This window comes from Nyctibius grandis (genome assembly GCF_013368605.1).
Source record: "Nyctibius grandis isolate bNycGra1 chromosome 34 unlocalized genomic scaffold, bNycGra1.pri SUPER_34_unloc_1, whole genome shotgun sequence".
Taxonomy (NCBI): domain Eukaryota; kingdom Metazoa; phylum Chordata; class Aves; order Nyctibiiformes; family Nyctibiidae; genus Nyctibius; species Nyctibius grandis.
In genome coordinates, this window is record NW_027167468.1 from 501,952 (window position 1) to 514,038 (window position 12,087).

Genomic DNA, 12,087 nt, shown 5'->3' on the forward strand with positions numbered 1-12,087 from the left:
GGCTGAGGGCACTGCCTGCAGGCAGCGAGGGGAGAGGAGCCAGGCAGAGAGAGGTTAAAGGCAGTGTGGGGTGGGAGGGTGCTGAGAGCTCACTGGGGGAGAAATCTTCACAGCCCTCGACATGGTAAGTCTCTGGCTGCAGGACAATGCAGGGGCAGTTGCTGGTGGGATTACCTGAAGCTGGTGCATCCCACAGTTTACAGGAGCTGTCAGGATGTCTCTCACAGTATCTCTGTGGTAGAGGAGAAGAACATGCTCCAGAGCAGGGCTTCCCTGCTGCACTGCCAGAGGGATAGAGCATGACGGCTGCCTTCTGCTGGGGACAACTGCAGGGGTGTGCAGCCAGGGGTGCCCAGGGCTGTCCTTGAGAGCAGGGTCCCTGCACCCCAGAGGTCTTTGTGCTGGGGTAGGGACTCTGCTGCCTGCCAGGGTCAGCACTCAGCCTGCCCAGGGAGCTCCCTGTGGTGCTGCAGGGAGAAGCTGTGGGTGGAAGGAGTGAGCCCAGGCAGGGCAGGGTCCTTCTGCTGTCGAGAGGGTGCTGTGTGGGCCAGGGCTGCTCACAGCTCCAGATCAGCACTAGGAAACTTGCAAGGGGATGTTTCAAGAGGAAGGTCAAGGCAGGGTTTGCTATAAAGGTAAAGAGATTTAATGAGTCTTCAGTTTCCTGCTTCAGGGCAGGGGACAGGAGGGGGTGTGGAGGGAAAGGAAAGAGAATTAGAAAAATGTTCTCAAGTTTGAACAAGTCATTGAGAATCCTGAGCTGTATCTTTGAGTGGTCAGTAGGTCTGCTAGGAGCCTCCTAATGTGCCTTCAGCCACTCCTCTGCCCATGGACAGCACCAGCATCACCTTTGCTGGACCCATCAGGGTGTTCTGCCCTTCTGAACCTCCAAACAGGAACATGCACGCAGCCAGTGCCCTGCAAACAGGCAGGTTTGTGTAGGTGAGTGCACAGAGGCTGCAATGGGGTCCGTGAGAACTGAGAGGGAAACACCTCCTAGGAGGAAAATCTCCAGGCAGCAGAGATATGATCTGGGAATGAGAGGAAATTAAAGCCAGAAATGTTGTGGGAGGGAGAATTCAGAAAGCTCCGTGTGACCCCCTCCAATGCAGACCCCTTCCTCTGAGCAAGCCCCCTTGCCTCCTCTCCCACCCACCAAAGCCTGTTTCCTCAAGGCTGTGGGGTCCAGGACATGAACCCCCTCCTGTGCAGCCAGAGCTCCAGCAGAGCCGTGGTGCAGCTCTCCAGCCACGTGCCCAGTTCCCTCTGCAGAGCACAGGGGCTGAGAGCAGCTGCCCGGCAATGCTGGTGTGTGGGAGGTGGCGTGCACAGCTGGGTCAGGGTACCGCTGTCCTGAGGGCCCGGCTGCCTCTGCCCTGGCCTCTCCCAGCCACACCCTCACTGGATTTTCCCTTGTTTCTCCACTTGTCTCTGTTATTGCTATGGTTGTTTCATTCTTGCTGCCAGGCTCTCTGGGAAGGTGGAGGTTCAGCTGCAGAGTCACACCCTGATCTTGTGGGTCCTTTCGTGCAGGTGTGTCCATGGGAACAAGTGTCCCAGCTTTCATCTCACTTGTGGGATCTGGTCAATACAGTGTGTGGGGCTGGGATATGAGCTGACTCCTACTGAGATGCCCTTGTTAGGACACTTGGCTGTCCCCTTGAGATGTCCTTCCAAGCTGTGAGCTGCCCTCAAGGATGCAAACCTATCTCACAGCACCTCTGTTTTATCTTAAAGCCCCATGGAGAATGCAAAGCCTCTGCAACTGAGGCAATGCTGTTGGGTTGGTGAAATAAGGCATGAGTGTCGTGGGCTGGAAGTGGGGTGCTGAGACCTTGAGAAAGGGTGAGACATTTAGTGGTCTGCAGTGGATCCCTCTGCTCTCAGCAGCGTCTGGTTATTTTTCAGGATAATATGGGAGTGTGATAACCCTCCATGTGAGAAAGGTGCAAGCCCAGAGAAACTGGGAACTTGATGGAGAGACAGACCATCTCCCCTCACTCTGCACTAAGCCACAGGCAATCCTCTTGCCTCGCAGGACTCGCTCTGTTCTCCCTGACTGCAGCAGAAATGCTGAGGGTTTCTGACATCCAAGAATACCCCTCAAGTGAGATCGAGGGGGAGCTGTAAATGAACCTAGAACTCTCAAACTGCCTTCTGCTCTCCCTGTTCCTTAGCTCTGGGGGTGCAGATGCTGACAGGCCATTAACAGCAGTTTCATAGGACAAAATCGACCACGAGGACTGTTCCCTGCCCCTACCCACTTCTGCAGAGCAGGGCTGATGATTGAGAGCCCATGGGCAACTGCCCTGCTCTTCTTCGCACACGCGGCCAGCACCAACCACGACTCCAGCCACGGAGCTGAAGGAAGGTCTCCTAGAAAATCAAAAGAATGTCTGTGTGTGTTACATGGGGGGAAACTGTGGGAAATGGCTTTGATTTTGCTTAGAGATTTCTCCCCTAAGTTGTCACTCTCTTTTTCTCCTACGGCAGGTCCCCATGCCCAGAGGCAGCAAATGTCCAACAGCAGCTCCATCACCAAGTTCCTCCTCCTGGTATTTTCAGACACGCAGGAGCTACAGCTCTTGCACTTCTGGCTCTTCCTGGGCATCTACCTGGCTGCCCTCCTGGGAAATGGACTCATCATCACCGCTGTAGCCTGCAACCACCGCCTCCACACTCCCATGTACTTCTTCCTCCTCAACCTCTCTCTCCTTGACCTGGGCTCCATCTCTACCACTGTCCCCAAATCCATGGCCAATTCCCTGTGGGACAGCAGGGCCATCTCCTATACAGGATGTACTGCACAGGTTTTTTTCATTTTCTTTTTGATGACAGCCGAGTATTCCCTTCTCACTGTCATGGCCTATGACCGCTATGTTGCCATTTGCAAACCCCTGCACTATGGGACCCTCCTGGGCAGCAGAGCTTGTGTCCACATGGCAGCAGCTGCCTGGGGAACTGCGTTTCTCAATGCTGTGCTGCACACGGCCAATACATTTTCACTACCCCTCTGCCATGGCAATGCCCTGGACCAGTTCTTCTGTGAAATCCCCCACATCCTCAAGCTCTCCTGCTCAGATGCCTACCTCAGGGAGGTTGCGCTTCTTGTGGTTAGTGTCTGTTTAGCTTTAATGTGTTTTGTTTTCATTGTGCTGTCCTATGTGCAGATCTTCAGGGCCGTGCTGAGGATCCCTTCTCAGCAGGGACGGCACAAAGCCTTTTCCACGTGCCTCCCTCACCTGGCCGTGGTCTCCCTGTTTATCAGCACTGGCACGTTTGCCTACCTGAAGCCCCCCTCCATCTCCTCCCGATCCCTGGATCTGGTGGTTGCAGTTCTGTACTCAGTGGTGCCTCCAGCAGTGAACCCCCTCATCTACAGCATGAGGAACAAGGAAATCAAGGATGCCCTGTGGAAACTGATGACTGGGTGTTTTTCTGAAGCATTAAAATGCCCTTCATCTTCTGCAAAGAAATTATAATGTAACTCATTACAGGTCCAGACTGTCTTTTTTGTTTTTTTCATGGTGGTGGTAGTTTTTTACTTGTGATAATGTTGTCATCCCCTTTCTATTTCACTGTCTGCTTTTCTTTTGTGGCTGTGGAAATGAGGAGCCGTGCTCTCTGTGTGTTTAAACAAAATAAAGGGACATGTAGTGATCGTTTCTTTCCTGAGATCCTTCCTCCAAAGCCTTTTTGGAGCTGCAGGGACAGTTCCTGTGTGCATGGGTGGAGGGGAAAAGAGTCCTGGCATGGCAGCACTGCCAGGGATCATCAGCATTTGATATTCCAGAGCTGTTCTCTTTCCACTTCCACACTCTCTGATCCCTTGTGTTGGTGTAAAGGCCTGAGTGCTGTGGCAGCTTGGTCACAGTTGTGCTGCATGGTAGTCCTGTGACCACAGGCAGGGACAGGCAATGGGCACCTCTGAGACATAGATGGCCTCCATAACAGCCTTTCTATAAAGAAAGGTGATCTCCTCAGTACAGTGCCTGAAAACTTAGTTCTTCTTCCAAAGATTCTCTGAAGAACATGTCCAAGAAAGTGGCACACAGATGAAAACACCAGTGTATACCAAAACAGTGTGGGTGTGCAGGGTTGGGGCATGCAGCAGTGTCCTTACACAGCCTGGCCTCCTACTAGAGACCTGAAGGACCAGCAGAGCAGTGTCTGCTCTGTGCCGGTGTGCACTGGACACCCCAAGGAAGCTTCCCCAGGGCAATAATCATGGACTGGCCCCTCACAACCACCATTCCCAGCAGTGGCATCTCACCCCAGCTTGGAGAGTTTCTTTGTCCCTCCATGGAAGGACATCAAGTAAGGATGTCCAAAGTCCATGTTTGCAGTATACAGATGAGATGTAAGCATGCACATCATGTGCATGAGTTGAGATGAACCCTAATAAACACAAACAGCTCTTTCTTGGAGTTCCGTGAAGCCCGGTGGGACAGAAAGTATGTGGAGGTGACTTCACATTGGGAGTAACATCCCATGGGAGACTGCCTGAATGCAGCACTGGGATGTGCTTACTTGAACTGAGATCCCTGTGTCCTTTCCTCATGATGGTGGGCATCTCTGATGAGTGTAGAGCAGGGCAATACAGCACAGGGCTGTGGTGTCTCCCATCCTCTGGGAGTGGCAGCAGGAGGCCAGGGAGACACTATGACTCCTGCCGCCTTGTGTAAAAGGGACAGACTCTGTCTCTGAACATCCCTGGGTGCATAAGGTGTCCATGAGGCCGGCTCAGATGTGGATGCCTGAGAGAACCCTGACATTTCTGTGTGTGACTCCAGCAACAAACCCCACTGGCCCAGTGAGATTCATCTCAGCTGCCTTGGACAGGGGCATTGCAAGTGCTCCTGTCTGCTATGTCACCCTTGCCTGTGATTCTGGATTGTGCTCTCAAAAGTGCCAGAGCAATGAGAGAGGTTCTGGGGTCCCTGGAAAGGCAGACGTCAAATCCATCTTCAAGAAGGGCAGGAATGAGAATTGGGGAAATTACAGGTCTGTCAGACTGCCTTCAACCCTGGGAAGGGGATGGGACATGTCCTCCTACAGCCATTTCCAGGTACTTGAAGGACAAGAAAGGGATTGCTGAACCAAAATGGGCAGGGGAACCAAAGTCATGTTGTGTGCATGGAGTTTTGCAAGGCCTTAGACACGGTGTCCCATGGTGTCCTTATAGGCACAGTGGTGCTTCTGGTCTGAAGAAGTGAACTCTGCGTGGGAAGGTGGCTGGACTATGTCATCAGCGATACAAAGTCCTTCTTGCAGCCAGTTACTAGTGGAATCCCTCAGTTTCCAGCACTTGAGCCATCACTGTTGAACATCTTTTTTATCCCCCTGTATGATGTGACAGAGCACACTTTCAGCTGCTTTATGGACGATGCAAAGCTGGGTGGCAGCCTTGAACTACCTCAGTGCGCCCAGTAACACCAGGGCTCCCGGTAACACCAGTGGGCCAAGCAACACCAGTGCTCCCAGCACGCCTACAGAATCACAGAAGCACAGAATCAAGAAGGTTGGAAGAGCCCTCTGGGATCATCGAGTCCAACCGTTGCCCTGACACCACCCTGTCAACTAGACCATGGCACTAAGTGCCATGTCCAGTCTTTTCTTAAACACATTCAGAGATGGTGACTCCACCACCTCCCTGGGCAGCCCCTTCCAATATCTAACGACCCTTTCTGAGAAGAAATTCTTCCTAATGTCCAACCTGAACCTCCCCTGGCCAAGCTTGAGGCTGTGTCCTCTTGTCCTATCACTAGTTGCCCGGGAGAAGAGGCCGACTCCCACTTCACTACAACTTCCCTTCAGGTAGTTGTAGACTGCAATAAGGTCACCTCTGAGCCTCCTCTTCTCCAGGCTAAACACCCCCAGCTCCCTCAGCCATTCCTTGTAGGTCAGACCCTCCAGACCCTTCACCAGCTTGGTCGCCCTCCTCTGGACTCACTCCAACACCTCAACATCCTTCTTGAAGTGCGGGGCCCACAACTGGACACAGGATTCAAGGTGCGGCCTCACCAGTGCCAAGTACAGAGGGACGATCACTTCCCCAGACCGGCTGGCTACACTATTCCTAATAGAGGCCAGGATGCCATTGGCCTTCTTGACCACCTGGGCACACTGCTGGCTCACGTTTAGCTGTCTGTCGATCAGCACCCCTAGGTCTCTTTCTACCGGGCCGCTCTCTAACCACTCTTCCCCCAGCCTGTAGTGCTGCATGTGGTGTCCTGATTGCCCGTGGGTCTGTGGCTGGACCCCCACAGTTGTGGCCAGAGTTCTAGGGGGTCCCCAGTAATGGTGGTCTGAATGCTCCGGGGGTCCCCCACGATGGAAGTCTGAGTGCCCGCTGGTCCGAGGATGGACCCCCATGGTGGGGCAACTCAGTTGCTGGACCCCCACAGTGGTGGCCTGAGTGCCCATGGGTCCGTGCCTGGACCCCCATGGTGGTGGCCTGAGTGCCCGCGTGTCCGTGGTTGGACCCCGAGGGTGGGGCCACTACGTGGCTCGACCCCTACGGTGGTGGCTTGAGTGGCCAGGGGTCCTCAATGGTGCTGGCCTGACTGCCTGCAGGTCTGTGGCTGGACCCCAAGGGTGGGGCCACTTCATGTCTGCACACACACAGTAGAGGCCTGAGGGCCCCAGGGGTCCCCCACGGTAGTGGCCTGAGTTCCCAGGAGCCCGTGGCTGGACCCCCAAGGTGGTGGCCTGAGTGCCATGGGGGTTCCCCATGGTGGTGGCCTGAGTGCCTGCAGGTGGGTGGCTTGACCCACACGTTGTGACCTGAATGCTCCGGGGATCCCCCACGGTGGTGGCCTGATTGCCCGCAGGTCTGTGACTAGATCCCCACGGTGGGGCCACTCCATGGCTGGACCCCCATGGTGGTGGCCTTATTGCCCCCGGGGTCCCACACGGTGGTGGCCTGAGTGCCCGTCGGTCCCTGGATAGACCCCTAGGGTGCTGGCCTGAAAGCCTGCGGGTCCATGGCTGAACCCTGAGGGTGGGGCCACTCTGTGGCTGGACCCCTAAGGTGGTAGCCTGAATGCTCTGGGGCCGGACCCCCACGGTGGTGGCCTGAGTGCCCCGGGGGATCGCCAATGCTCCATATAACCCCGGTGCTCCCTGTACTCCCAGTAACACCAGTGTTCCAAGTAACCCCAGTACTCACAGGGCTCCCAGTGTTCCCAGTAACACCAGCGCACCTAGTAACAACAGCACCCCCAGAAACCCCAGTGCACCCAATATCACCAGTGCTCCCAGTAACACCAGGGTGTTTAGTAAGACCGTGTTGCCCAGTAACCCCAGTGCTCCCAGTAACACCAGGACTCCCAGTAAAACCAATGTGCCCAGTAACGCCAGCGCTCCTAGTAACACCAGTGCTTCCAGTCTGGCGTAATCCCAGGGCACCCAGTAATACCAGTCTGCCCCGTATTATGAGGGCTCCCAGTAACACCAGTGCACCAAGTAACTCCAACGTACCCAGTAACACCAGTGGGCCAAAGAACATCAGTGCTCCCAGTGTTCGCCGTAGCACCAGTGCTCCCAGTGCTCTGGGAGCGATGCATCCCTACACAGAGGAAGGCAGGCAAACACGCCAGGAGGCCTGCACGGATGAACAAGGAGCTCCTGGATAAACTCAGGCACAAGAAGGAAGCCTAAAAGCTCTGCCTAAACCAGACTCTTTCTGTGTGCCCCGTTGTATCACAGCACTGCACTTGCAGTGATATTTCTTTCTCCTCATGACCACTCTCAACCTCCCAAGCTGCACTTTGTGGCATTTTTTTCTTTCTCGTGCTGGTTCCAAACTTTCAGGAAAGCTCCACCATGTTGGAAAAAACCCCTCAAGCACTCTCAGGCTAATCCTGTACTGCCTTGAGCCTCTGCACCAATGGGTAAAAGGGCTAAAGCCCAGGTCTCTCAGCCCCTCCACACAGGGCATATTCTTGCAGCTCCAATCCCCACCTTGCTAGACCTCCTCTGCCCACTCTCCAGGTCCTCATCAGGCCTCCAAAATGGGGAGCTGATCACCGGGACAAACCCTTGTGTAGGGATCCCTGGCAGTGCTGTGTTGAGGGGGATAATAATTCCCCTGCTCTGAGGGGTCATGCTCACCCTAATGCAGCCCCTTCTGCAGCTGGCCTGGTTCATGGTGAGCATGCACCACTGGCTCAGATGCCGTCCAACCTAGTACTCAGCTCCTTCTCCTCAGGATCACTCCTCAGCACTTCAGGTTCCAGCCTGCCTTGATGTACAAGGTTATTCTTTCCCCCAATGAGGACTGGCCACTTCTTGTAAAAGTTCAAGAGGTTTCTGTTGGTCAAATCCTGGAGTTTCTCAAGGTTCCCCTGGACTGAAGCTCCATTTGGTCAACTGGCAATGCCTGTGTGCAGATGGCTCACCCTGATTGTGGTGTCTCTCATGAGATAACAGCATGAGGAGTTGCAAGGCACTGCAGACCCAGGTAGCAATTGCCCTGAACACAATCTCCAAAACACCAAAGGAGGGGACAAAGCAAGCAACACCAGGGTCAGCGGAGAAAGGGTAAATGAGAGTTGGATGTTTGTATGCAAGGCTGTATTAGTGGAAAATGTAGACCTCTAAAGACACACAGAGCTCCAGAAGCTGGTCTTAGACCCTCCGTATCTCTTGGAGCTGGTCCCAGGATCCCCTCATCCCCCCGTTTCTCCCATGCACAGACAAACACACACACAAATGGCTCTTGCCAGCACAGCAGCACAGAACCATTGAGGCTGGCAGGCAGCCACCTTCCACCTTCTCTGTGCTTCCTTCTCATGCTTGTTTCTTGTCAGTAGCTCCTTTCTCATCCATGCCAGCCTCCTGTCACCTTCTCTGGACTTTCTGCATTTCAGGGTGGACCGTTCTGGAGCTTGAAGAGGAGATCCTTAGCCATCAGCTCTCTGCACCCGTCTCCCCTGCAGGGCCATATCCCATGGGGGATTATTCAAAGCAGGTTGCATAGAAGGCTAAAGCCTGCTCTCCTGAAGTCCTACTCTTGGCCTTGTTCCCTCCTCTCAGGGTCCTACGCTCTACCCCCCTGAGTGTTACATCCCTGACCATTCCTTGTTTGTAAGTCTGAAGTCCCACAGGGCACCTCACCTCACTGGCTCTTCTTCTTTTCACTCTAATCCTGCCAGCGAGTAGGCTTGGGGGCAGTGAGGGAACTCACTAACACTCCTGTGTGAATTGGAGTCAAATGGATGGTGACCTGTGGATAAGTTCACACTGGAGGTACATCATCTGAGGGGGCAGTTGCCTTTCAATAAGCCCAAGCCAGAACATGTACACCCCTGTAGGGACTGTGACGAGTCACCCACACCGGAGCAGGTACAGCTCTGAAGGACTGTGGCCTGTGGATATACCTACACTGGAGTAGATACAGGCACAAAGTGTCTTCTCTTCCCCACGTCGAACCGTCCCACTTCTCTCAAGCTACCCTCATATGAGAGATGCCCTTTGTGACCCTTCGCTGGACTATCTCCTGTTGCTCCATCTCTCTCTTGTACTGGGGAGCCCAGAACGGGACACAGTCATTCATCATAGGCAGCATGGTTTCATGAGGGGAAAGTCCTGCTTAAGCAACTTAATTTCCTTTTATGACAGGGTCACCCTTTTAGTTGAGCAAGGGAAGCCCGTAGATGTGGTGTTTGGGGATTTTAGGAAAGCTTTTGATACTGTCTCTCACAGTATCCTTCTGGATAAACTCTCCAGCCCACAGCCAGACAACTCCGTCATACGCTGGGGGAGCAACTGGCTGACAGGTTGGGTCCAAAGGGTTGTTGTAACCGGGGTTATATCAGGCTGGCGGCCAGTCACCAGTGGGGTTCCCCAGGGCTCAGTTTTAGGGCATGTGCTCTTTACAGTTTTATAAATGATCTGGATGCAGGAATCAAACGTACATTAAGTTTGCTGACAATACTAAACTAGGAGGAGCTGTGGACTCCCTTGAGTGTAGAGAGGCCATACAGAGAGGTGTGGACACACTGGAGAGATGGGCAAACACCAACTGTAATGGAATGTAATGTGAGCAAGTGCCAGTTTCTCCACCTGGGATGAGGTAATCCTGGTTATACGTACAAACTGTGGGACAAGAGGCAGGAGAGCAGCCCTGCAGAAAGAGATCTGGAGGTTTGGGTTGATGGCAAGTTGAATACAAGCTAAGAGTTTTCCCTGGCAGCCAAAAGGGCCAACCATGTCCTGGGGTGCATCAAGCACAGCACAGCTATTCAGTCGTGGAAGGTGATTGTCCAACTCCACGCTGCACTGGCGCAGCCCCACCTCGAGTACTGTGTGCAGTTTTTGACACCTCAATAAAAGGAGGACATCAGACTATGAGAATGTGTCCTGAGGAGGGTGACCAACATGATGAGAGGCCTCGAGAACAAGACTTAAGAGGAGTGGCTGAGGTCACTGTTTTTCTTCAGCTTGGAGAAGTGAAGGCTGAGGGGTGACCTCAATGCAGTCTATAAATTCCTCAAAGGGTGCAGTGGAGGGGGAGGTGCTGATCTCTCTCTGGCTACTAGGAATGGGACACAAGGAAATGGAATGAGGCTGCATCAAATGAACTTCAGATTGGACATTAGGAAAAGGTTCTTCACTGAGAAGGTGGTCGGTCACTGGAACTGGCTCCCCACAGAAGTGGTCATGGCACCAAGCCTGTCAGAGTTCAAGGACCATCTGGACGATGCTCTTAGTCATATGGTTTAGTTTTAGGTAGTCCTTTGAGGAGCAGGGTATTAGCCTCGATGATCCTTATGGGTCCCTTCCAACTTGAGATATTCTATGTTTTGATGATCCTGGGTGCTATTGAAATGCACTTAAAGGACAATGTAATCATCAGGCACAGTCAACATGGATTCAAAGAGTCCTGTTTAACCAATTTCAGATCTACTATGATTCCATGATTCTATGAGTTGTTCCTTCAGGTTCCTCTCAACTTGCCAGCTGCTGCTGTTTTGAGGTTCAGCTAGTTAAGAGATTTCCTGTCTTTCAACAGTCTAATTGTCTCCTTATGTTTATATCTATCCTTTGTTAACTACCTCCCTAAAATATTTCTCCTAAGATTATCCTTTTTAGAAAGGTGACCTCATTAAAGGCAGCTTGTACTCAGCATATGGTTACAGAGTCTCTTTTATTGTTTATGAAATTTTATCATGCTTTAGGATTTTTCCTTGCAAATAAGAAAAATTCTTCTGTGCCTTTGTGCGGCCAGTTCTCCAAGGAGAGCAAGTGGGAGGTGGTGCAATGGAGCTGTAACATCCAGCTGCAGACTCCAGTGAAGTCTGATGTAAGGAACAGTGACCTAAGTCCCAGGTGACCAATGACAGAAATGGTGGGGTTGGGGAAGTGAGGAGCAAAGTTGTCCACACAGTGTCAGACCTCAAGGGACTCTCTTCCAAGCTGCTAGGAGAATGCTTCTATCAACTCTTCTTTAAACTGAAAAATAATAAAAAATATCCTTTAAAATAAAATAAATCATTTTTATTAGATGCACTTTGAAATATTCCTCCTTAACTACACTATGAAACCTCTCTAATTAGCTGTACAAGTGTTGAAGACTTGAAGAAAATTAGAGGAAGAGACATGGCTTGTTAGGGCTTTCTGTATTTTAACGAGCCACAAGGTGTATTGGATGCTGCCTCCCTGAACCTCAGGTACTGAGAGAAGATTGAAAAAACTGCTCAAGAAGTCAGAAGCAAAACTCAAAGTACCTGGAAGTATTAATGGGCCCCACTGGGGGCCATTACTGACAAAGCCTCCCCAAGGACTCATTAGAGCAGATAATTGGAGGCTGTGATTGCAGGTAGGCAAAGGCCCTGTGCAGGTGGCTGTAATGCTGAGAAAACCCTTGGTTTGTTTGATGAAGCAGAAAGGCCAAGCCCTGACCCTCAGGCCCTGGGAAGGCAGGTCTTGTCCCTCACATGTGGGTCAGGGCTCTTCCTGGAGGCAGTGGGATGTGATGGTGAGCAATGCCAAGTGTAGGAAAATTCTCCAGATCACCTAGTTCCAACACCCTGCCATGGGCAGGGACACCTTCCACTAGACCAGGTTGCTCAAAACCCCATC

At 52.5% G+C, this 12,087-nt stretch overlaps 1 protein-coding gene across 1 annotated transcript; it reads left to right on the forward strand.

Annotated features, from left to right (window-relative positions):
• Positions 1-2,429: 2,429 nt before the first annotated feature.
• On the forward strand, positions 2,430-3,482 carry LOC137677000 (olfactory receptor 14A16-like). The gene has a single exon (XM_068424192.1). The coding sequence runs from the start codon at positions 2,430-2,432 to the stop codon at positions 3,480-3,482; it is 1,053 nt and encodes a 350-aa protein (XP_068280293.1).
• The last annotated feature ends 8,605 nt before the right edge of the window (positions 3,483-12,087 follow it).

Excerpts from the sequence above, each read along its gene's own strand:
- LOC137677000 (XM_068424192.1), top strand. The coding sequence starts at position 2,430 with ATGGCTTTGATTTTGCTTAGAGATTTCTCCCCTAAGTTGTCACTCTCT.